General features: G+C 41.6%; 2 protein-coding genes across 2 annotated transcripts; one reads left to right on the plus strand and one right to left on the minus strand.

Moving 5' to 3' along the window:
• The first annotated feature begins 17563 nt into the window (after positions 1–17563).
• LOC104419778 (calcium-binding protein PBP1) lies at positions 17564–18175 on the plus strand. The gene has a single exon (XM_010031541.3). It carries the CDS (start codon positions 17591–17593, stop codon positions 18002–18004), a length of 414 nt encoding a protein of 137 aa, XP_010029843.2. The 5' UTR covers positions 17564–17590; the 3' UTR covers positions 18005–18175.
• A 2869-nt stretch (positions 18176–21044) lies between these two features.
• LOC104420803 (probable vacuolar amino acid transporter YPQ1) lies at positions 21045–25064 on the minus strand. Its single transcript, XM_039302591.1, has 12 exons — positions 24838–25064; positions 24434–24476; positions 24011–24037; positions 23094–23195; positions 22389–22504; positions 22195–22297; positions 21988–22062; positions 21750–21842; positions 21598–21642; positions 21444–21502; positions 21228–21318; positions 21045–21116 (listed from the first exon to the last, which is right to left on the minus strand). The coding sequence occupies exons 1-12, from the start codon at positions 25062–25064 to the stop codon at positions 21045–21047; spliced, it is 1053 nt and encodes a 350-aa protein (XP_039158525.1).
• Between the last annotated feature and the right edge of the window lie 324 nt (positions 25065–25388).

A 25388-nucleotide genomic window follows, 5' to 3' on the forward strand; every position in this document is an offset into this window, starting at 1 on the left:
TGGAAAATCTCTCAAACATCCAAAAAGCCTTAGGGTTTAAACAAGATTAGGTACCGAAAGGGCATTAGTGATTAACTAGTGTAATCAAGTCCCCGATCCTAATTTCTCTGGTTGCGCATGAGTGAATATTTCTCCCAATACTTCACTTGGGTTTCTAATCAACCCACCCCAAATCAATTAGTGGCGATTCCAAATTAAAAATTGATTTACAGGTTAAAAACTTAGACTATTAACGTCGTGAATTGGTGGACTTGGGAGAGTCCGGGCTTAATAAATTCAACCGAGCCATTAGCCTCCTTTAGGCGCCCGTACCCGATCGCGGGTGTCGAAAAAAGAGGTCGCGACAGCTTGGCGACTCCACTGGGGACTTTTGAGGACTTAGGCCATTTTATCTTTGTTTAAATGCTTTGCTGACTTGGTTTTTTTTCTTTTATGCAGGGTAATAGCTTAAAGTTTTTTTATTCTGTTAAAATAAAATGTTTTTGTGATTATAAACTGTTGTGCATGCTTTACTGTTTTAAACACTACACATGGCACACACAACCCGGCCGCCGGACCTGGGCCGCCATAGGATTTCTAGGATGGTGTTAAGAAAGATACGACCTCGAACGCGAGACTGCGATATAGAGGTTGCCTTTCTTTTCCCCGAATTTCTTAGCCAAGGTTAGGAGGATATGCTGCTAACGCGAGACTGCGACGGGCGGATATCCTTTTAATCTCACCAAGCCTTCTGAGTTAGAAATCGAGCCGCACGTCCCACGCGCATGTCTTTGTGCTTGCCATTTTTCTTTAAAAAGCAAAAGTAATCTCTTTACTTTTACTCATTCTTTTTATTTGGCCCATGGCAATTTAGGATAAACTTTTCAAGTCCCAGTTTATATGCGATGGGGAAAGACAATATCCAGTTCATTCCTGCTCCCAAGGCGGAGCTCTTCAGATGGTGGGGTCAGTTAGATCAGTTTGCCCAAGAGCACGTGAAGGCCAAAGTCGGTCATCTCCTATCGTTGATTCAAATCACTGTTCGTCCTGAAGTCATACAAGCCATGGCACATTTTTGGTGCCCGAAGACAATTACTTTTATATTCGGTAGGTTTGAGCTAACCCCAACCCTAGAAGAATACAGCATCATCACTGGAATGCCTCTTGAGAAAAAGCTCGTCAAACCATCGACAGGCGCCCTCCCGTGGCGCGGGTTGGCGCGACTTTTAGGAATTGAAATCCACGTCATGAGGCAAATTCTTGAAAACAACCATAATACCTGCCCACCGGAATTTATGAATGCATGTTTCCAAAATCAACCTATGACCCCAGAAAAGTGAGATTTTCCTCCTAGCCTTTTTCGGGCTCATCATCTTCCCCCATCAAAGAAATGCCATAACTCCCAAGATGACATGGATAGTTGATCAGATCTTAAGAGGGGGGAATTATGTCAACATGATTTTAACTGAAACATTCTTGTCATTTAATCGTTTTAAAGACAACTCGGAGAAAATCATGCGAGCCTCTCTTGAAATTTTACAAGTCTGGTTCTTTTCTCACCTAAGCGAATTTCGAGACTTCATGCGATCGTCTGAAACAAATGCTTTCGAAAATCCGTTACAAAAATTTATGGTTCTAGGACCATACATTTCCAATCAAAGTTGTTTAAATTGGGTAAGCTTTCTAAGAGACCCAGCTCCTGAGGCATTCCAATGGTGTGCTGGTTGGTTCCATGAAAAGAGGGCCCGCTTTGCTTACATACGCACCCGCCCAATTCCATTGCTCGGCCTCACCGGCGCCATTCCCTATTACCCGTATCGGGTAGCACGACAATATGGAGCCCTTCAGGAGATCCCACCGCCTTTCAAGAGGATGATCCCTCCAGTTCTTTTCAACACAAGCCGTGACTATGCATTCGAAATTTCTATCGCTGAGGAAACCTGGAACAGCTGCCATCGTAAAAGGATTGTGGTACCTGAAGGGCTTGAGGGAGAAGAAAAAGCCCACCACGCCTCCATGTCCTACATCCATAACCATCGCATCCCGAAAAGATGGAAGCCATTAGTCCCTCACTCGATCAGCGAGAGCAGCCAACACGAGCAAGCAGAGCTCATGGAGAGGGATTTGGGAATGGACTGGATGCACACCTCAGAGCCAGCCCAAGGAAGCAGGCGTCCTCACAAGAGCAAGGCTCCCCGTCGCATATAAATTAGCAATCATGTGCCCCTTAGTGTTAATATTGTGAAGGTTTTGTCCCATTGTTTAGGGACTTTTGTTTAATGTCTAGTATTTCATTCCGTCTTTTCAATTTCAAGTTCTAGATGTCAGAAGTCTGCGGTCTATAAAATCCTCTTTTGATAAATAAGAAAGCAGTTAGACCATTGCCATGGGTCAATCTTTGTTTACTGTCGTGCTCATTCATTGTTTTCAACACGAACAGGTAATTATGAATCGTCGACCACCAATTGCTCATGAATGGCCTCATGCAATAGGACCCGATCAGAATGATGTACAAAATCGTCTTATTAACATTGAAGACGGCGTAGGACAGATGTCCATTGTCCTTCAACAACTCTCAAGACAAATGAAATCCACTCAAGCTGAGCCCAACTCTATAGTTGCCTCAAACACCGTCATGACACCTGCAAATTTGCCAGAAAATAGCCAGTACCATAGACAGTTTGAAAAGATCATGAAAAAGTTAAGTCAGCTGCAGGGGCAGAATCCCATGGACCTGTCTAATTACGCCGGCATTGAGATCCCCGAAAAACTCAAAGCACCCGAATGCGAAAGGTATGCTGATACCCCGTCCGAGACTTACATATGGCCTACCTGGTTCAAAGGATGATTCAATCGTACCAATCGAGCTTGACTGGCCCTGCCTTGCGATGGTACATTGTCAGGAAGATTAGTCCCCTTAAAACCTGGAGGGAACTAATTCATGTTTTTCACCAAGAGTATAATCTTGACATCACCCTGCCCTACGAAGAGCCGATGATCGCGGAGCACAAGGAACCGTTAGTCGCCGAGATAGGAGAAGAGTATGTCAATGAAGCTCTTGCATGATAAATGGGCAGCTGAACAACACCTTGTTACTGGGAAATTTCCCACTAGGAAAGGCAAGGAGCCTTTGTACGAGATCCAAGACACAGAGCCTGTTCAAGACCGGGGCACGACAAGACAACTCCCCAAGCTTACTCCAAGAGCTAGGGTCCAAAGAATACCAACCCCTATCAACTTGGGAAGTGAATCAGACAGTGAAGCTCTAGTGTCTTTCACTCCCCTTGATAGAATCGAGCTGGCGAAACGCAGGGCCTTACTCAAAAGGTCTGGACCAGGGGCCAAGAAAGAAAGCCTAAGCAGATCAATTCAGCATCTGCTGACGAGCCACCGCACCAAAGCTTCGAGCGTTCCCAAGAATACAGCTTTGAAGGCTACCATCCCCAAGAGTACAACTCTGAAGACTTCCCGGCCCTAGAATACAACCCCAAGGACTTCCAGCGTTATTTTGACAATGAAACTGACGATTCATCGTATAACTGTTTCCTACTCTCATCTAGGGATGAAGGCTCGTCAGAAGAGGAAGCATACGTCTTTATCCGCCACGATCCTAACGAAGTACTAAGCTCTTCCTCTGACCATGAGGATAGCTTCAATACTTCATCCTCATTCGGAAATTTTGACCCGGAAGAAAGCAATGGGGTAATCTCGATAGAGTCCAGCTTCCCTGAAATAGAAAAATTCACCACTACAACAGATATGCAGTGGGAAAACCATTGGCCTAACCAAGATACATCAAGCCCGTCTTGCCCTCGTAGGATCATGAGCCCCATAGAAATGTGGATACCCAATCTCCGCAAGTATAACGGCACAGCTTGTCCCGTGGCCCACTTGCAGTATCTCCATGCGGAAATGAGTCGGTACTATGGCCCGATGTCGTTCACAACTCAGGCATTCCAAGAAACTCTTACGGGTCTGCATTGCAATGGTTTATCACAGCGAACATTTATCTTCTAAAGGATTGGAATGAGCCGACTTCCACATTCTTGCATCGTACCAAAGCCAGATCGGAACCGAAGCGCCTTGTGAGAGCTTGGCTCACTTCACAAGAAAACCAATGGAAGATTTCCGATCATACGCAGGGAGGTGGAGGGCTTTCATGATGCAAACCCACCCTCAACTGGCTGAAGAGGAGTTAATGAAGCAGTTCATAGAAGTTTTGTCCTGCAAGCAGCGCTGTTGGCTGCGTGGGTTACACTTCCGTAACTTCAACGAGGTAGTCATCGCATGCGAATACTTCGAGTCCATCAAGGCAAGGAATTCAAAGACGCTTAGCTTCAAGACCAGCACTATCAAAGCGCTCCTTTACACAGGGGTTTTCATGAGTTTTACTTGTTTTTATAATTTCATGTTTCTCATCTTATCTAGTGTACTACGGTTGTATTTTCCATTCCAAGTACTCTATTGTACAGTTGTAATATTTTGTTTTAAGAACATGAGGCGGTACTCCAAACCAGCCCGGTGATGCTATCCAACCATGAAAAAAAATATATCATCCAAGGAGAATACTGAGGGCTGGGCTTCCTCATGCTTTTTCTCCCCAAAGATGCATTTTGAAAAAAAAAAATATTTCATCACCCAAAAGCTTTTGTCAAAACAAGATGATAAATTTAATCATGTTTGTCTTTCTAACCACTCACTTTATGTCTCAGAAGATCATTCACCCCCTTTGACTTAGTGTGACCAAGGGACATTTGAAGCTGGCACATCATGTGAACTCGCCAAGTTCAAAAGCACTCTTCCAAGAAAGCGGGGGCAAAAACAGAAAGGATCATCACGCTTCAAAATGGTAAGTCCTATTCCCTGAACATAATGTCGAAAATGACATCCTCTCTCTTCCATCTACAGGAGACGAAGGATGGGATGTAATAGGCACATGCATATTATCAAACTTAAAGCATGCATAGCATGATAACTCGAGGCAGGATGTCGTGAGTCCATCAACGGGACTTCTAGCTTCGACAAGCCCAGAAGCACAAGGAGGGGATCTTTTCTCTCTCTTTGAATTGGCTACTGTCAACAGGAAAGAAATCCAGACAGTTGAAGCGGTCTCTAGCCCCTATTCAAAATGAAGACCTAGAAACCCGACTTCCTATTCAGACGCATGCTCTCACAAGAAATAATTGCCATCAGAGAATTGGAGGTTTTGATTGTCCATCTCAGATTCCATAGAAGCTTGAGGTACATGACTTTTGCCCAATGATGCTATAGAAGGAGAAATTCCACGAAGGAAGGCATTGAAGATGAATCAACGACCAGCAATCATGCATACATGGTCACAAGTGAAGAAGGCCAATCGAAAGAAATGTCAAACTATGCCAAGACGAAAAGGCTATCATCGACATTCAAACATCATCAGGAGTCAGCAAATACAAACTTCGGAGAAGAGTAATTTGGTATCGTTTCCAATACTCCCCCTTCTTTGAATTCACTTTTGACATATTCCCCTATTGACGGGGAGCATCACAACTCAAGAACCAAACTCAATGGTTAGGCAAATCAATATTGGCCAAGCTAGTACGTGGAAATGACCCACATCAAATTCACCTGGCTTCGTGTAAAAAGACATGTCATCCAGGAGCTAATTCATAGAATAATTGACCTAATGAAGCAAGGGACATAGGACTTCGTGTCCCCCTCTCACTTCAGGTTCACCCAATCATCTGCAAACCGGTGAAGGGTAAAGTTGTATCGATTCCAGTTATTCGACTCTTGAAAGAGTTCATGACTAACACATTCCCTCTTGTTTGTTGCGGGATCACCTGACTGTCAAAAGCAAGGATAACGAATCAATGAGAAGCATGTCTTGTTTGTTGCAGGATTAACTGATTGTCAAAAACAAAGATAACAAATCAATGAGAGGCATGACAAACTCTCCCAAGCAAAATGGCGTCTCAAGTATTGCCAAAGCAAATGACAGAAAATCTTCAGGCCTCAACTCACATTTAATTTTGGCCAAACTAATTGATCTACTTGTACATCTTCTCTTCTACAGGGGCAAAAGCAGAGATGCCCGATCAGATTCCCAACCCCGACCGATCATTCATGTGTCATATTCCTAATCAATAGGGACAACCATCGACGTCCATTTGCAAATAACCCTTTTGATGTTCAAAATCTAACATATTTGGAAACACCATTATGTTAACCCATAAAGTTGTCAATAGGGTCTTTTGCGAGTCAAAACCATTCACTTGTTTTAAAGAGTTCAAACTCCATCATATTCAAAATGTTGCATGTCATTTCCAGATGAATTCTGCATGATGATTTTGTCTGTCTAAATCACTAATTCCACTGAGAATTATTAGAATAGACAGCTAAATGAAGAATACAAGATTAATTGAGCATGCTGGGTGAGGCACGTCAGAATGATGAAAGGCAAGCCATATCCTACACACAGTTCCCCCCATCTATACACTTGTGAGATGAGTGCAGAAAATTCCATGGCTGCAGGGTAAAGAGTTCTCTCGCGAATGGTACGATAACCAAAATAGTGAGAGGCATTCCATTGCTCACCCCATTGAGCCCCATACATTGGACAAATTCTCTCATGCTCCCGTCAAAGAACCACCCACACTAGGGCAAGTCGAAAAAAGCAAGTCAGCATCACAAGGTGAGAAGAGAGATAGAAATTTTCTTGCTTGCACTTGCATCAATCTTTGGGTGTCTTTATTGCATATGAACACTCGCGTTAATTTAAGTGCCTAGAATGAAGAGCAATTCTTTCTTTACGCACTTGTATCTATTGTACAACTCAATTGAGTCTGTAAATTCACCCTCACATGGAGGCAAAACAGAAGTTACTACCATTTAAACAGCATAGCTTGGAGCACCTACTAAAGATGAAGACTCAAGAGTCTAATAACGGTGCTTCGATTGAATTTGTCAAGATCAGCTCTCAAGCAACAAGAATGAAAAAAACATGGGCATAAAAAAGCAGTGTACCTGGTAAGAGCAAGGTCAATGCCCATAAAAGAAGAACTGGAATAAAAATAGGGGCATGAAAAAAGCAGTGTGCCTGGTAAAAGCAAGGCCAATGCCCCCAGTCAAAAATGCAGCCAAGAAAATGTTGTTGTTGTGGTCCATAGAACCTCCATTTGACAAAGTGAGAAGAAAGATTAGTGACAAATGCCAAGGCAATCACCAGCTCTACCTTTTACACATGAATCAAGCCTACATTGCATCCCATTGTAAAAGTCTCTTGGACTAGGGGCACTTCAATTAACGCAGATTTCATATGTCTATAAGCATCGCTCGGAGAAGTACGAGCAAGATTACTCTATCTCTTTTCGTAGGGTTCTTGACTCGTAAACCCGGAGATGATCGTGCAACATTTTCGTCCATCAGCTTCAACCTTGATGGTCCCCTTCGATGAGCCACTAACCAAGACTTCATCACAGTTTCAACAAAGACCTCTCACATTGGTAAAGTCGTACCGTTTGCGAGAATACTCAGACCCCTGCTGACATGATGACAGTGAGATAGTGTGGTCCTTATGAATCCTGCATCAATGGTCAGGATAGCCTTTTCCATGAGAGTGAGCGGAAAGTCCTTTCAAACTGAAAATCCCTCATCTGGCATGCTCAAGACATCTACATTCTAAATGAAGGTTGTCTTTCAAAATCTTCCCCAGTGGAAATCAAAAGATGCAAAACTGACAAAATTATCATGCATGAATCTCATTTGAACTCATGAATTTACAGCATATACAATCATGTGTGCATACTATGCAAATAGCAGACATACTCTTAGAGATCAGAGATATTGCCAGGTAAGCATATCTCTATCCCCATTTGTCTTAAGGTACCTATCACTGTCTAGGTACTCTCCTCTTAACACTCGACCTATTCGAATTGTCTCTTGAGTTTCGATGCTTGCAACTGTCTTAGCATCCCATTGTCTTTGAGTACCGGCCACCGTCCGGATACTCCTTTTTCCTGACACTCGACCTATTCGAGTTGTCCTCAAAGTATTGATACTTGTGACTAACCAAGTATCCCTTTATCGTTGAATACCTACTGCTGTATAGGTATCCCTGCTGTCTTTGAGTACCGGTCACCGTTTGGATACTCCATTTTCCTGACACTCGACCTGTTCAAGTTATCCCCAGAGTATTGATACTTGTGACTGACCAAGTATCTCTTGGAATACCTACCGCTGTCTAGGTATCCCCATATCGTCAAGTACCCACCGTTGTCCAAGTACATCCTTTTCATGACACTCAACTTGCCCAAGTTGTCCCCAAATAATAGCAGTTGTTCAAACATTCCACTGCTTTGTGTGCCTGCGCCTACCCAGGTATGCTTTCTTACACTTGGACCAACTGAGTGGTCCCATGTTGTATCATTAAATACTTGTGTTCATCCAAGTATTCCAAGATTTTGTACACTGTAGCTATCCAGGTGTTCCACCCCTTTTAAGTGCATGCGGCCATCCAGGTAAGCCTCGTGCTATATTCAAGTTTATGTTACCAGGAGGTGAGAGACCTTCATAAATATGCGAGGCACGTCCTCAATATTCCCCACTACCAAGAGGTGAGAGACCTTCACGAATATCCCAGGTACGCCCTCGATATTCCCAATTACCAGGAGGTGAGAGACCTTCATGAATATCCCAGGTACGTCCTCAATATTCTCAATTACCAAGAGGTGAGAGACCTTCATGAATATCCAAGGTACGTCCTCGATATTCCCAATTACCAGGAGGTGAGAGACCTTCATGAATATCCAAGGTACGTCCTCGATGTTCCCAATTACCAGGAGGTGAGAGACCTTCACGAATATCTAAGGTACGTCCTCGATATTCCAATTACCAAGAGGTGAGAGACCTTCACGAATATCCCAGGTACGCCCTCAATATTCCCAATTACCAGGAGGCGAGAAACCTTCACGAATATCTCAGGTACGCCCTCGATATTCCCATTTACCAGGAGGCGAGAAACCTTCACGAATATCTCAAGTACGCCCTCGATATTCCCATTTACCAGGAGGTGAGAGACCTTCACGAATATCTCAGGTACGTCCTCAATATTCCCCTTTACCAGGAGGTGAGAGACCTTCATGAATATGCGAGGCACGTCCTCAATATTCCCAATTACCAGGAGGTGAGAGACTTTCATGAATATCCAAGGTACGTCCTCGATATTCCCAATTACCAGGAGATGAGAGACCTTCACGAATATCTCAGGTACGCCCTCGATATTCCCAATTACCAGGAGGTGAGAGACGTTCATAAATATCCAAGGCACGTCCTCGATATTCCCCTTTACCAAGAGGTGAGAGACCTTTATAAATAAGCGGGGCATGCCCTCGACATTCCCATTACCAAGAGGTGGGACACATTCACAAATATCCAGGTATCCCCAAGAATTCATACCGATATCCCCAAAGAGTTTGTGATCATCCAAGTACCCCTTCAATGCCTATGGTCAGCCAAATACCCATTTCGACGCCTGCAAAGGCCCAAATATCCTTCATGTTAGTACTTGTGAATATCCAGGTACTTTTTGATATGCTTGTGAATGTCCAGGTATCTTCCAGAATTGATGCCCTGAGAAAGGTCGGCGCATCCTCCCGAGAAAGGTCGGGTTCCAACTAGTGTCTTCGGCGGAAGTCAGACGCCCCACAAATTGATGCCCTGAGAAAGGTCGGCGCATCCTCTCGAGAAAGGTCGGGTTCCAACTAGTGTCTTTGACAGAAGTCAGACACCTCAACAAAACAGATGCCCTGAGAAAGGTCGGCGCATCCTCCCGAGAAAGGTCGGGTTCCAACCGGTGTCTTCGACGAAGTCGACGCCCCACAAATTGATGCCCCGAAAAGGTGGCGCATCCTCCCGAGAAAGGTCGGGTTCCAACTGGTGTCTTCGACAGAAGTCAGATGCCCCACAAATCGATGCCCTAAGAAAGGTCGGTGCATCCTCCCGAGAAAGGTCGGGTTCCAACCAGTGTCTTTGATAGAAGTCAGACACCCCAACAAAACAGATGCTCTGAGAAAGGTCGGTGCATCTCCCGAGAAAGGTCGGGTACCAACTGGTGTCTTCGATACAAATCAGGCACCCACAAATGAGATGCCCTGAGAAAGGTTGGTGCATCTCCCGTCAAGGCGATCGAAGAAAGGTTCGGGTCCTAGACAAATCATTGATTGTTTTAACAGGCGAACGAAGAATGGTTCGGGTCCTGGAAGAGCAGTCTCCCGTCACGGCGACCGAAGAATGGTTCGGGTCCGAGACAAACCACTGACTACTCCAATAGGCGACCGAAGAATGGTTCGGGTCCTGGAGGAGTAATCTCCCGTCAAGGCGACCGAAGAAAGGTTCGGGTCCTAGACAAACCATTTATTGTTTTAACAGGCGACCGAAGAATGGTTCGAGCCCTGGAAAAGCAACCTCCTCATATCACCAGGTAAGATGACGCCTTGATACTTGCCAAACTCGGGGTTCACACCCTATCTCACTCACTCCCGGTAAGTAGCTACAGGTATCTTCTTATCTGTCTTAGTATATGTAATGTTACATTGCCCTTTTTGCGTAGAATAATAGGTTCCAAGTAAAATATAATCTACTACGCATGCATGGATAAAATTGAGGTATTAGTCTGTCTTTGAATGCAACCTCTGCGAGCTCACCTTCAAAGAGGGGCAGCTGTTGACACCTCAATTTTAAGTAGGTTAATTTTATTAAGTTTTTATTTCGAATAAATAAGATAATTAAAAAAGAAAAAGAAAAAGAAACAGCAAGAAAAACAGAAGCCAGCAACTCATTTTTCTCCCTCTCTTCCCCCTCCGCATGGGCCTCTACGGCCCACTTTCCTTCTCCTCCGGCCCAACCCTTTTCGGTCTTGCTCCCTCCTCCATCCGCTCTGCAACACACGCGCAGAGGGCGCGACGCCGGATGAGCGGACTGACGGCGACGCGCGTGAGAAAAGGGGGGCAGCTGGAGGACAGGTGGCGGATGGGACGCCGGTTCGGCCACGGAGGTCCGGTCGGCAAGCCAAAGACCGGCGGCCGAGCCTCTCCGTCGACCGGACCTCCTCGCCTATAAATAGCGGAGCATTTCCGTCGTTGATGGACACACCGGAGAAGATCGCGAGCTTGGAAACTTCCTCCTGAGAGACTTCGGAGGAGGTTGAAGAGCGAGCGAGAGAGAGAGGCCTGCGAGCTCCGAGAGATCCCCTGAGAGACTTCGGGGAACTCAAAGAGCAAGCAAGGGCGAAGCGGTCGGGTCGCGAGCTCAACGACCTCCCTCCGAGAGACTTCGGGGGAGGCCGGCGGTGAGCGAACCCAGATCTGCGAGAACTCGAGAGAGAGAGAGAAGTGGATTGAGGTCGCAGACCTCGGACGACCCATTGAGAGACTTCAGGGGGTCCGAGGGCTCGTGGCCGAAAAATCCGAGGCGTGGCCGGAGGAGTGGATCGGGGAGAGAGGGGGAGATCGAGCCGGGGAAGGCGAAAGGGCGTCGCGCCGTGCGACGTCGTTACCGTCTCTGCCGTGCACGGTGGCTGGTCTTGACCAGGTAGCCCTCTCCATTGTCCCGTTCTCGTCGCCGCCGCCGCTACCATAGTTACCGTCGCCGCCGAAATGCCCGGGTTTCCGTCTCCCGGCGCCGCGGGATTCGCAAACCCTAGGGTTTGCGATTTTCCGGTCGCGAAGCGAATCCGGACCCGGAAAATCGGGTAGGGTTCGCAATCCACGGGCGGGGAGTCGGGTCGAGTCTTTGGGGCCGGGCCGGACCGGGTAGGGTTTCGCTGGGGAGCGGGTTGTGGAGTCGGGTTGTCGTCGGCCGGGCCGGGCGTCTCTAAACGCCCGGCCACGGCGTCGTTTTTTTTAAAATAAAAAAGTCGGGCCCGATTGGGTTGCCGTTTTAGGGTTGACCCGGGTCGGTTTTATTTTATTATCTTAATATAAAATAATATTATAATAAATAAAAAATAAATATTTTATCAAAAGTGTTTTATTTTCAAAAATATTAAAAAATGTTATAATTTTCAGAAAATCAAAAAATATTTAAAAAATGTCAAAAAAATGTTTTATTAAAAAAAACCGAGAAAAATCAAAAAATAATTTATTTTCCAAAAATATCAAAAAATATTAAAAAATATTAAAAAATATTTTATTTTTCAAAAAATCAAAAAAATCAAAAATATTTCATATTTTCCAAAAAAAGCCAAAAATTCAGAAAAAGCCAAAAAGACTTGTATTTTTCCAAAAAATAAAAAAACCCAAAAAATCCCTTTTGTGTCCAAAAATTAGAAAATGACTCAAAAATGTTTTTCCTCCCAAAATGCATGGAAAATCTCTCAAACATCCAAAAGCCTTAGGGTTTAAACAAGATTAGGTACTGAAAGGGTATTAGTGATTAACTAGTGTAATCAAGTCCCCGATCCTAATTTCTCTGGTTGCGTATGAGTGAATATTTCTCCCAATACTTCACTTGGGTTTCTAATCAACCCACCCCAAATCAATTAGTGGCGACTCCAAATTAAAAATTGATTTACAGGTTAAAAAATTAGACTATTAACGTCATGAATTGGTGGACTTGGGAGAGTCCGGGCTTAATAAATTCAGCCGAGCCATTAGCCTCCTTTAGGCGCCCGTACCCGATCGCAGGTGCCGAAAAAAGAGGTGGGGACACGAAGGTCACTTAAATTTTCCTGAGGTGGGCCAAACTCAGATGGATTCTGCTAATAGGTTTAAAGCCCAAAACTAATAAAGATCAATCTTTTTCCAAGGCCTCCGACAGAGAATTTGACCATACTGAGCACAAAACCATGAATCATCTGCCCAACAAAAAGAAAACTAGAACTAATACAAAACATATGCTTGCCGTATAAAAAAGTTTATGTGGTCATGTCCCATATGTTGTGGTCATGATGGAGATAACAAATGATACATGACCACAAGCTTTTGCATATCAATTACTCTATATAAACGTCTTGTGTTGCCAGCATTAGTAAAAGCAAATTAGACAAAGTTAAAATTCAAATATGAACGAGGGAAGTCAATTTATTTACACGTTCAGTAACTCAATGAAGAATGTAAAATAAGAACTAGTGAATTCACCTGACTTCATCTCAAGATTATTATCTCCCATAAGTCAATTGTCCAAACTAAAACCTTATGTTAGTAACAATCGAGACCTTACACATGACTTGGATCTAGATAATAAGTAATTTAAACTGAATTAAGAAATGATCCGTGTCTGACGCACTTTGCACTTAAAATGCTACAGATCAAGATGATGTGTAATAAATATGTAATATTTTGCCCTTTTTTTTCTCACTTAGTCAAAAAGTAGGCTTCCAAAAAGAAAAAAAAGAAGAAGAAGAGATATAAAGGAAAAAGGGAGAGCATGCACCAGAGAGAAAGAAAAATAAAGTGAAAGGTAAGGGGAAAGAGGCTTATAGTCAAATAAAAGTGTTGTAACTCATCACGAAACCGCTAAAGCAAAACATAGTTTATTGTCAGGCAAATGTTTTCCAAACAGTATAATCATCATTTGGAACATACTTTATGAGAAAACATACTTGAGCCGTCTGAAAATTGATAACCTTACTCGTGTTGATGAAGAAAGGTACTGATTTATAATCTAACCGACCCACATATTCGGAAGCCAAATCATTCGTGCATCCGCATTTGACCTGTTTTAAAACCGAGGAAAATTGAAGCCGAAGTGAACCTAAATCCAATGTCATTTAAATCCATATTAAACCAAATGAGCTCATGAAAATATAATTCAAAAAAAAAAATTCTTGAAAATCCGCCTTTTTTTTTTATTTCTTTTCTAAATCCTGACAATCCAACTTATAAAGCCAAATTGGGCGGAGCTGTAAGGTATGGAACGAAAGAAACTTAATTTTAAAAAGGGTCTGATTGTCCCCTGGCACTTATTAATTATGTTTGACGGAAAAATGCTTGATTTTTAATATGTTGATTTTGTTCATCACGATTAGTTGCGTTCAAAATTGTAATATTTGCTTAAGGGGCTATTTAACTAGTATCCTAATGGCATTTTTTAGATATTTTTTTTAAAAAATTAACCCAATGAGTCAATTTCGAACTTACGAACAACCAACTCAAAAGAAAAAACTTAAGGGAAAATGACACAAATAATCCCTTAAATTTTTATTTATTTAATGTGGTTCAAGAACTTTAATCCAATTTTTAATGCAATCCTTGAGCTTTTAAATATTTTCCCATACTCTAGGGATTACATAGAATATTTAATAATAGTTCAATAATTACATTGAATAAATTAAAAATCTAGAAATGGCATAATATTGTAACAAAGTTCAAGGGCCGCATTGCACAAATAAAAGTGCAGGAACGCCATCACACATTGGATCAAAGTTCATGGACACTTGTGCTATTATCCCGAAAAACCAAAGTTGTTTTAATCTTAACTATCCAAACTAAAACCTAAAATTAGTAACAATTGAGACCTTATCATGACTTGGACATAGATCATAAGTAACCTAAACCTAATCAAGATCGAAATGATCCATATTCCAAAAAACCAAAGTAGTTTACGAACGAAAGTTAATGAACCACTTATGTTATTATCACAAAAAACCAAAGTAGTTTTATATTAAACTATCCAAACTAAAAACCTCAAATTAGTAAGAATTGAGACCTTATCATGACTTGGATTTGGATAATATGTAACCTAAACCTAATCAAGATCGAAATGATCCATATGTAACCCAACTTGCACTTTAGATGTTACTCATCAATGTGGTTTGTACTACGTAATTATTTGAGTCACGATGGGAGAATAACACAAATGATCATTGAACTTCCCCAAATGTGCATTGTATTTTAATTTGTTAAATATAGTTATTGAATTTTTTTGTATATGTTCAATTTATTTCTTGAATTATATGAGAATGTTAATATTGAATATCTTCATATAGATCGTGCAATAAATTAAATGTGAACCGAAAGTCTATAAATCATATTAACTAAATTAAACATTAAGGATCACATTATATATTGAATTAAAGTTCATTGACCAAATCAAATAAAAAAAAGTTGAATGATCAAGTCCAATATTTAATCAAAATTCAAATACTATTCCAATCATAACTAAATGCCACCCACTCTACAACTCTGTCGAATTCCACTGTCCGCTTTTCTTCTACCCTGAGTCGAGTGCTCATAAAATGGGCATGAGGAAAATCTCTTAACTTTTGCCCTTATGTTTAGGCTACGTATGACAAAATTTTTGAAACAGAAATTGATTTTTGGCCATAAATCAATTTCTTAATTTCTATTCCCTGGACAAGTTTCTGAGTAAAGAAACCCGTTTGATAAAGACTCAAAATTTATATTTCTGAAACAGAAATCCGTTTGATAACAGAACAAAATTTCTATTTCTAGGAATAGAAATTGATTAGATAACAACATAGGAAATCCTCAAATACAAAATAATAGTCGAAATAATACTAAAACAACATAGGAAATCCTCAAATACAAAATAATAGTTGAAATAATACTAATACATTATAAAAGTTGAAAATACAATTTCATGGAATTTCCGGCATATTATTATCCCTTGCCATTTTATTAGCAATTGTTTTCTTAAGCGAATTTATTTGGTTTCCCTCATTGGTCAATGTATTGTTTGCAAGCTCATCCTGTGTAGGTTCAGACAAGTATTGCGGAAACATGAATATGGGTGCCATCAATGGCGCCTATACATCCTTGTCATTTTATTAAAAAAACTAGTATTATACAAGATTATCAACAAAATAAAATTAATGATGTAAATGAATATATAAGAATTCTACCTTAAAGTAACGTTTATGGTTAAGAAACAATCGGGGGAAGGTTGGTTTATTTTGATTCTCGAATTGAATTAGTCCAGTTGCTCATCCCTAATTTCTTTATTGTTGCTTAATGAACCTTTAATGGCCCTTGCATAGCAGAGAGAGAGATTCTCTTGAATCTCTTACCTTCGAATTAAAATTCAAGATTGTGTAATAATCTAATTATTTTGATTTTGCAAGAATTTTGAATCCGTAAAAAAATAAGGTTAGATTTCTAGGCACGTTTTTTATTCATCTATTACGTAAGAACTTTTTCTTCAACTAGCCATGCACGTGCCTTTTCTAGGAGGAAAGAGCCCCATTGTTTTTAAGTAAGCATTTAAGAACTTTGGTCGTTTTTTAAAATTGGGGACCCATTCGATTGCCTTTCATCCTAAAGAGGAAGTTATCCAAAAAAAAAAAAAAAAAAAAAAAATTGAAAAAAAAAAAAACTCGAGCAAAATAAGAAAAAGAAAATTAGCAATAATTTGTGAAGTTGGGGTTATGAGTGAATTAAGTTAGCAAGAAAGCACAAGGTTCTTTTATATGGTTTGATTTCAGTTTCTGATTTCTATTTCAGAAACTAAGAAGTTAAAAATTTCAACTTTTGATTTCTTCAATTTCTCTATTTCTGGAATAGAAATCTGTTTCAGAAATAAAGAAATCAAATTGCGTTACCAAACGGATTTCTGTTCTAAATCTGTTCCGAGGAACAGAGAAACAGAGAAATTGAGAAACAAAAATTTTGTCATGCGCGCCCTTAACCTCTCTCTCTCTCTCTCTCTCTCTCCGTACATCATCGGCGATTAATCCAAAATCACCTCCGCCTCTTCCCTCGCGAATCAGACGTCGACCTCTGCCGAGTGGCGCATCGGACCCCTAGCAGCCGCCGCCACCGTGGGTGGTTCCTATTCCGATTCCCTCTGAAAGCAAGACTAAAAAAGCGATTCGGGCAATTGGAATCCCCTAGCTGGGCCTGCCTCCGGCCGGTCCGGAACTCGTAGGTGCACACAATTGCTAACATGCGCACACGCTCGTCCAATTGTCCCCAAGTGAAATCAATCGCCCGCTCTTAGTTTCTCTATATAGTCACGCCCCGAGGAGGGGCGAGCGTCGTCAATTTTCCAATCTTCATACTAGACTAATGAAAATATTTTGTCAACTTCAAAATAAATAATGAAGTTTTCTCCAACACAATGGTCTTTCCAAAGTCACAAAACATTTGCCAGCATATTACCTCCAAGACCTATGCTTTTGACTCCAGTTTTATTGACTTAGAAAGTTCCTTCCCCTAGGAGTGCTCATCCAGCTACAGTCAAATTGACTTCATTATAAAGTGTTTTGTTTTTCTTCTACCATGCGCAATTTCTCTACATTTTATTTACTATTTTCTTAAATCGTCTGCAAGGTTGGCATCCTAGGAAATTGACTTCCCTGACAGCTTCATCTAAACCACTTATGTCCCCTTATGAGGACGCTTACCATGCACGTACCTTCCCATGCAACTTCGAGGAAGGAGACAACTTCTTCCCGCGAAGCAAACGACCCACTGATGTTGTGTTATCGCTTCGCAGATAGGATAGGAATCCCACGAAGCTCCACCTTCCTGACCAGCTTCTCTCTTCCTGTTTCCGGTACCTTCTTTTCACCAAATCCAACAATTTCAATTTCTCACGATCCTTCAAGCAATTTCACCTACAAATCTAGCCACTTTCCCTCGCCTATATAAACCACCCTCTCCCTACGTATTTCATGCACTCACACAAAGGACCCTGGTTGGATAAACTGGTGAACTCAAGTGGGTTCGAGCTATTCTCGACAATGGCATCGCGGAACGGTCTTGTGTTCGAGGACTTCTTCCCGGCAATGGTGGAGAAGCTTGGGGTGGACGGGTTCATGAAGGAGCTGAGCAACGGCTTCAATCTGCTGAGGGACAGCGACAAGGGCGTGATCACCTTCGAGAGCTTGAAGAAGAACTCGGCGCTGCTGGGGCTGGAAGGGATGCGGGACGACGAGCTGAGGTCGATGCTGCGAGAGGGCGACCTGGACGGCGATGGGGCATTGAACGAGAAGGAGTTCTGTGTGCTCATGTTCAGGTTGAGCCCCGAGTTGATGAAGGATTCCGAGGAGCTTTTGGAGGAGGCCGTCGTCGAAAATTATTTGTAGGTCTGGTATTTGTTGATCCGTGAAATTGGATGTCTAGGCTATTCGAGCTGATTGAGGTGTAATGTTCGTCGACTCTTGTGGAATTCTATTGGTCGTTTGCCATATCGGTCTACATTCGCTGTTCATATGGTACCTCATTTGACACTAGTCAAGATCTGCTATTACAAGGCAGTAAAACTTTGTTTGTTTCACATAAAATGAATGATTTGAAAAAAAAATTCATAAAAATGATTACTTGTATCGCTTAAAATATTTAATTAATAAAAATTTCCTGCCTTTGGTCCTTTTTTGTTTTGATAATCTAAGGGCACAACCTCGGAGGTTTGATTGCTTAGAAATCCATGGAATATCCTGAATGTCGTAAGTTCAGGCCCTATGCAGCTAGCTCTAATGACCCATAATAGTTTGTACATAGTTGATGAAATTTAAATATGTAATCTCCGGTTCCTAAACTAAAAATCTCATGATATCTCTAGTCACATTTTGGAAAAAAATTCTGATTTTTGAAAAATAAAATCAATTTCCTTAAATTTAAGCATAGGTTTTCTGGTCGTCTTAAGACTATGCTTTGGAAAAGTTTTATCAATTTCAAAACATCTAAGGAGTTTTCTCCAACACCTTCCACCAAAGAAGCAGACGACATTTTTGCCCATACCCAAGTGTCTTCATTTAAGTACACTTGGTGTAAAATATTCATTTGGAAAAGTTGACACAAATAGTCCCTTAATTTTGGTTCAATGTGTACCTTGCTTTATGAATTTTTAATTCATTCAATGTGGTCCTTGGATTGTAGTCCAAATTGCATGTGGTTCATGTATTTTTAGTTTGTTTAATATGGTTTATGAACTTTAAATACATGTTCATTTATTCTCTGAACTATATGAAAAAGGTTTTGCCCTTGAGTTTGATTTAATGGAAGGATAATATTAAATTTTCTCATGTAGTTCAGGAATCAAATTAAATATGTACCGAAATTCCAAGGATTACATTAAACAAATTATAAGTTCATAAACTACATTATATATTAGGCTAAATTTCAAGAATTATGGTGAACAAATTAAAAGTTCATGAATCACATTACACATGGAGTCAAAGTCTGGGGGCCATTGTGTCCTCATCCCTGATCATTTTTGGCAAGGAAACGAAAGGGGAGGATAAACCTGAGCAGATTCTTAAAATGCTCAAAAAAAAGAAATAGGCAATGCCCTACAGTGGAAGACCCTGCGATGTCACCCCCGTATTCCCTCCCGGTTGGGAAGACAAATATCAACTGGGGAATTTGGGGGCTCTTCGGTGGTGAAGATTGACACCAAGTCAATGATTATTCCTTGGCTATCGCAAGATAGATAAGTATAGTAGGCTCTTGTGCCTGGGATGAGAAGATATTGGTGAAATTCTCACTATTGTTCTGGTTGGCTTAAATGCTAAGTCTACATAACTGACTGCCAGAACAGTGCCCATCGTGTCCCCATCCCTAATCATTTTTGGCAAAGAAACTAAAGGGGAGGAGATGGAGAATGTTTCACCTGTGGGTCAATTTTCTCGATGTGTCGGCCCTTCCACAGCCTGTAGACATGATCATAGTACAGCAGCACCACGGTGCTCGTGGTATAAAGCTGTTCCAGTACAGCCAACAAAGTAACAGCGTCATTGGAGAGAAGCGTAACGATGAGTCATGAAAGATCTACCGACGATGTCTCCGAAGGAGGATTTATAGGAAAAGTTTGTGTTGGGCCTCCTCAATTTCAGGTGTTTCGGTCGATCGATGCGGGCTTGTCTACGGTCCAAATTGTATGAACAGTGGGCTTTCTTGGCCATGCAAAGAAGCCACCGCATTGGGACTACGAATAGGAGATTGGGGGTGGGGGCGGGGGCGGGGAGCTAGCGTACCTAATAAGTTGTGGTCCTGTCCCACTTTCCTCTCTCGCTCAATTCGTGGGAAAAAAAATCTTCCACGCTCCCCACGCATGTGAGCCCTAACTGGATGTCATAATTCTGGTCGATGTTGAAACCCTTTACATTCACGAAAAGAACAAGTTTTCCATGGAAACAGAGAGAAAATTATGTTCCGTCTCAATTTTACTGAAAATGAAATTCGAAAAGGAACGGCAAGGGGCCACATTAGACTTTTGACGCCCGGAAGACTTGGAAAATGCAGACGAGAATAAGATCTAAGATGGAAATATTTATGATGTTAGGATGAAAAAATTGCTCTTATGTTTCAAGTAATTGATTTCTTTTTTATTGTACAAACCTAACTTTATCCAATCCTTTCCACATAGCATGAAATGTCGAGGGAAAATATTTCAAAAAAGCCCTAAATCGATTGTATTAGTGCCCATTTAGTCATAAACATTATAATAGTGACAATTTACTCTTAAACATTTTCATCTAGAGCGAATTCAATCCTTCTACTTAATTTCAGCTAGATATTAGAGGGAGGGGAATGAAAAAAAAGAGAAAAAAGATAAAGGAAAAAATAAATAAAAAAATTAGATAAATTATTAAAATATTATTAAAAGTAGTTTATGTTAGTGCCGGTTAGGTCACGTGAGCCGACTGGCGTCTACATTAGTAATATTTGGCCAAACTTAGTCAAAGGACTGAATTGACTCTAAGTTGAAAAGTTTAAAATTGAATTGACAGTAATATTATAGGTTTATAACTTTTCCGACACTTTTCCTGAAATGTTATGTGGTTGCCATTTTCCTGATTGTCCGGGAAAGGGAAAGCAACCCCGTTGTGCTCTTCATTACTCAGATTAAAATTGCATAAAAGTAAATCGCCTGTCGCTCTATCCTTGGAAATTTCTCTCTAAAGTGCATAGCTGGGTGAGGAAAGATAAAGACAACGGCAAAATATGAATACCAATTACGTATCCTCAAAAGAAAACAATACAAAACTACAAATCCCGAGTTGCAATTGATGATGGGCCTCAATCACGAGGACAAGCACGGGCACCGCATAGCAACGTGTCGGTCAAGGTTTTGCACCCTTGCTGGCTTCCTCGCAGGATCCAGGGCTTTCCTCGCAGTATCCACTATCCAGGGATTTCCTCGTCGCTATTCTCGCTTTTCCTGAAGTACCTGTAGTATATGTACTGCAATATGATCTGATTTTATTTTGGTTAAGGAGGCAATTAATTCGTAGTAAAGCTTCACAATTACAATCAAGGCAATATACTCTGATTTATGTTATAGAGAAAGCTCAGAGGAAGGGATACGAATAAGTCGAGCGCCACGCAAACGATCGCATCCAACAGCCATGGCATGTTAGCTTTGATACTCTCCCACTCGACGGTTCTCACTAGAATGCTGCAAAATCCGTATAATACTGATTAGCATACTACATATACATGTATGTATATGTATATGTATATGTGTGTGTCTATATATATATATGCGTAATATATGCTTTTTATGAGCATCAAAGAGAGAACCTTCCCGCATATGTAACATTAGCAACCAGCTCAAAGATGAGCATAAGAAGATTCAAACCCTGAAATAACATCGCAGTGAAAGGGTTATGGATTTATTATAGTCGAATTCGTTAAGAGGGAAGCAGAATTTTGAGAAAGGGTGAAAGATTATCACCTCAACGCTCCCTTGTTTAATTTGGGCAATGACAAAAACAATGAGCTTCATTAGTAAAATGAGACGGATCATATACAGATACAATAACAAGAAAATGTCCGATATGTCAATACAGTAGATTGATTAATTTAATATATGAAGATCAAACATACATTTAAGCATATCTTAGAAATTCTGCCACCCATGTATGTGGCGGCCATCAACCATCCAAGCCTTTGTCCAATCACATTGTGCTTCATTCGACCCTTATGCTTCATCATATAAAGTCACCAGACCCCCAAAAAAAAAAAAACGAAAGAAAAAAAAGAAAGATTAGGAGAGATAATTTCATCAATTAGGGCAAGATTTTACAGAAATTAGGGTTGAGGAATCAAGGAAATCAACTCATACATGTAACAATTTCCTCGTGGAGAGTACAACATGAGCTTCTGTGAAAGATTTGTTCAGAGTGAGGAAAAATGCCACCTGAAATAACGAAGTAAAACTTAGAAAAAAAAAATGGAATCTTGATGTGTGCACATTTGAAAAATTATAGGTCGTCGTCAATCATTCCATAGTTAAGCCAACTAGATTAATGTGATTTTAATCAGTGCTCACCAATCGTGCGATTGGATTAGGCCTGCTGACTGACTTCGCGGACGGAACCCGAGCAGCCTCGTCACCAGAAGACGAGTCGCTCCCAGCCAAAGATCGAGCCGAGCTGTGGAGACAGACAGACACCAAGTGTACTCTTTCAATTTTGGGTAGGATGAAATTAACTTAGATAGTTCAATGAAAATTAAACTCCATACGTGAAATTGAATTCTTTGCTCGATGCCTTTACTGGAGTTGCTTTAGCCGCAGCGCCAGGAATGGGGATTCCTGATTGATGCGTGGCTTTTGGTTTCAATGATCCCTTCTCTTCAGCCTGCAAGTAGCCATCACAAGTAACTCAAGAACTACCTTCCACCAAAGAAACAAACGACTTTTTGCCATACCCAAGTGTCTTCATTCAAGTACACTCATTGAAAAATAATCATTTGGAAAAGTTGACGCAAATGGTTTCTAAATTTTAGCTCGATGTGTAACATGATTCTCGAACTTTTAATTCATTCAATATGATCCATATATTATAGTCCAATTTGCAATGTGGTCAATGTATTTTTAGTTTGTTTAATATGGTTTCCGAACTTTCGGTACATGATTATTTAGTTATTGAATTATATGAAAATATTCAATATTATTCATGAACTTAACTTAATGAAAGGACAATATGAATAATTTTATTTAGTTCAGAGACTAAGTTAAACATATACCAACATTTTAGGGATTATATTAAACAAATTAAAACTTTGGGGATTACTTTACATATTAAGCTAAAATTTAGGGACTATATTAGATAAATTGAAAATTTAGGGACCATACTGTATATTGGATCAAAATTTAGAGGCCATTATATTCTTATCCCAGATCATTTTGGCAAGGAAACTGAAGGAAAGGAGATGGAGAATGTTCACCTGTGGGTCGGGTTTCTTGATGTGTCGGCCCTTCCACAAACTGTAGACATGATCATAGTCCAGGCTCTGCAGCACCAACACCACAGTGCTCGCGGTATAAAGCTGTTCGAGTACAGACGGCAAAAGTAAGAGGGTCATCGGAGAGAAGCGTGACGATACGTCGTGAAACATCCACCGACACTTTCTCCAGAGGAGGGTTTATAAGGAAAGGTCGTTTCTGTCGGGCCCCCTCCATTTCAGATGATTCGGTCGATCGATGCGGGCTTGTCTAGGGTTCAAATTGTATGATCCGTGGGCTTTCTTCGCCATGCAAAGAAGCCAGTATCGGGACTACTAATAGGAGTTTGGGGGCGAACTATAAGCGGAGAGTACCTAATAACTTGTGGTCACCGTCGAGCTTACTCTCTCACTCAATTCGTGGAAAACAGATCTTGCGCGCTCCCGGGGCATGTGAGCGCGAGATGAGGAGGGATCCATGTGCGTCACCATCTGAGCTAAGGGCGGCTGTGCAGTCGGGCTCATTACACCGGGAGCATGCAAGTATGGCTTCAATCCACGAGTGTGGTTTCCCCACAGAGTGCACGCGTGCATCCCCTATATCGCGATCCTTGGGTCGAGGGATGAGATTCATATAAGTTCACGTTCCTATAACTGGTACGAGTTGAAGATGGTCTCAATTTTTCCCGATTGCAAGATTGCTCTTGCGAGAAATGGAAAAGAAAACCATAGTAACTATTCACTAGAGTACATTACAACTATGGGCAGGCCATGGTTCGGTTTACTCTAGGCCAATAAATTCAGGTCATGAGCGTCACGGGTCCATAGGGGAAGGTGAAGGGGTTTCAGAATTCCACAGAACTTTCTGAAAGATTCAGGAAAAGAAAAACACTTGTAAAGCTGGAGGATTTGCAATTTACCAGGGCTGTGTAGTACTGAGTCGGCAACTGCAACAAGACAAGACATAAAGAGAGAGGGAAAAAGGCCAATTAAACTCGAGTACATATGATATAGCTGTAATAAAAAATGACCAGGCATGCAAGTGGGAGAAAGATAAGGACAGTAAAATATAGCAAGTGTGTATGTGGCCGTGTAAAAAGGAGTGGATAAAGAAAAACACTTGTAAAGCTGGAGGATTTGCAATGGGCCAAACACTTGTAAAGCTTCAGGCATCGGCGTGCTGCGTGCTGTGCCGTGCTGTGGTGATCTGATAGATAAAGCACGAAATGGGCCAAACAAGGGATGTGTGTGTTAAACAAACATATGTTCGCTTGGGTTTTTCCCTTCTTTTTCTGTTCTCTTGGTTTCTGGGTCTGTAGAAAATTTTTCAGCTTGGAACTCACCGTCGCTGGTTCAAGAAGACAGCCAACTAGATTGAACACGTCCCTGCATATCGAATTCCACATAAAAAGCTTCAGTACGGCTCTCGAGAAAGCTAAAAAAGGAGAAAAACTGCGCGAGGTATTGCAAGATTCAAGCACTAAGAATGACCGAATTGTCAAGGCAAAACACAGAACGAACTGTGAAGTGAGCTTGCGAAGCTTAGTCGAAAGAGAGAAGTGGATTTTCTTCACCCGTCATGCCTAGCAACCCAAATTGGCAAAACACAGAACGAACTGTGAGGTGAGCTTGCGAAGCTTCGTCGGAAGAGAGAAGTGGATTTTCTTGAACCGTCATGACTAGCAACCCAAATTGGACAAAAGCCTAAAGGTTTTCGCGCGCGCGCGCGAGAGAGAGAGAGAGAGACCCGGCGACCCAAGTGAGGAGGAAGGCGAGGGAGACGCCGTGGCTGGACTTGGTGCGGAAGTTGGTGATGATCTGGGGGATCTCGGCGACGCCCCAGCACACCAGGCTTATCATCCCGAACCCGAAGGACACCTCGTCCTTGGCGTTGCACAGGCAGTCCTTGAAGTACTTCTCGACCCACCTCACGCATCGCTTCTTCTCCCTCGCGCGGTACGTGATAGACGACATCTCTATCCTCTCTCTCTCTCTCTCTCTCTCTCTCTCTCTCTCTCTCTCTCTCTGTTGCAGTGAGCGTGGAAACTCATGCAGGGTATAAAGGCAGTCGTCCCTATATATATAAATGTTGGACATGCATGCTTCACGTATAGCCGCATTAACCTGTTCTTACACGGTTATAATTGTTACCTAATCTTAGTTGTGAGTAGGGAAATCTTTCTGTTTTCCCTTTCAAAATTCAAGTAGAAGAACTAAGTTCGAGTTTTGTCTCACGCATGGCTGGTTAAGACAATTCCCTTAGGGCTCCTCTCTTGCACAAGCTGGACACACGAGATA

Source organism: Eucalyptus grandis, chromosome 9 (genome assembly GCF_016545825.1).
Source record: "Eucalyptus grandis isolate ANBG69807.140 chromosome 9, ASM1654582v1, whole genome shotgun sequence".
Taxonomy (NCBI): domain Eukaryota; kingdom Viridiplantae; phylum Streptophyta; class Magnoliopsida; order Myrtales; family Myrtaceae; genus Eucalyptus; species Eucalyptus grandis.

Excerpts from the sequence above, each read along its gene's own strand:
- LOC104419778 (XM_010031541.3), top strand. The coding sequence starts at position 17,591 with ATGCACTCACACAAAGGACCCTGGTTGGATAAACTGGTGAACTCAAGT.
- LOC104420803 (XM_039302591.1), bottom strand. The coding sequence starts at position 25,064 with ATGTCGTCTATCACGTACCGCGCGAGGGAGAAGAAGCGATGCGTGAGG. Across the intron at positions 23,196-24,010 it reads CTCAGTACTACACAGCCCTG|CTTTATACCGCGAGCACTGT; the intron begins GTAAATTGCAAA and ends GTACTCGAACAG. Across the intron at positions 22,298-22,388 it reads AGCAAAGAATTCAATTTCAC|CTCGGCTCGATCTTTGGCTG; the intron begins GTATGGAGTTTA and ends CTGTCTCCACAG.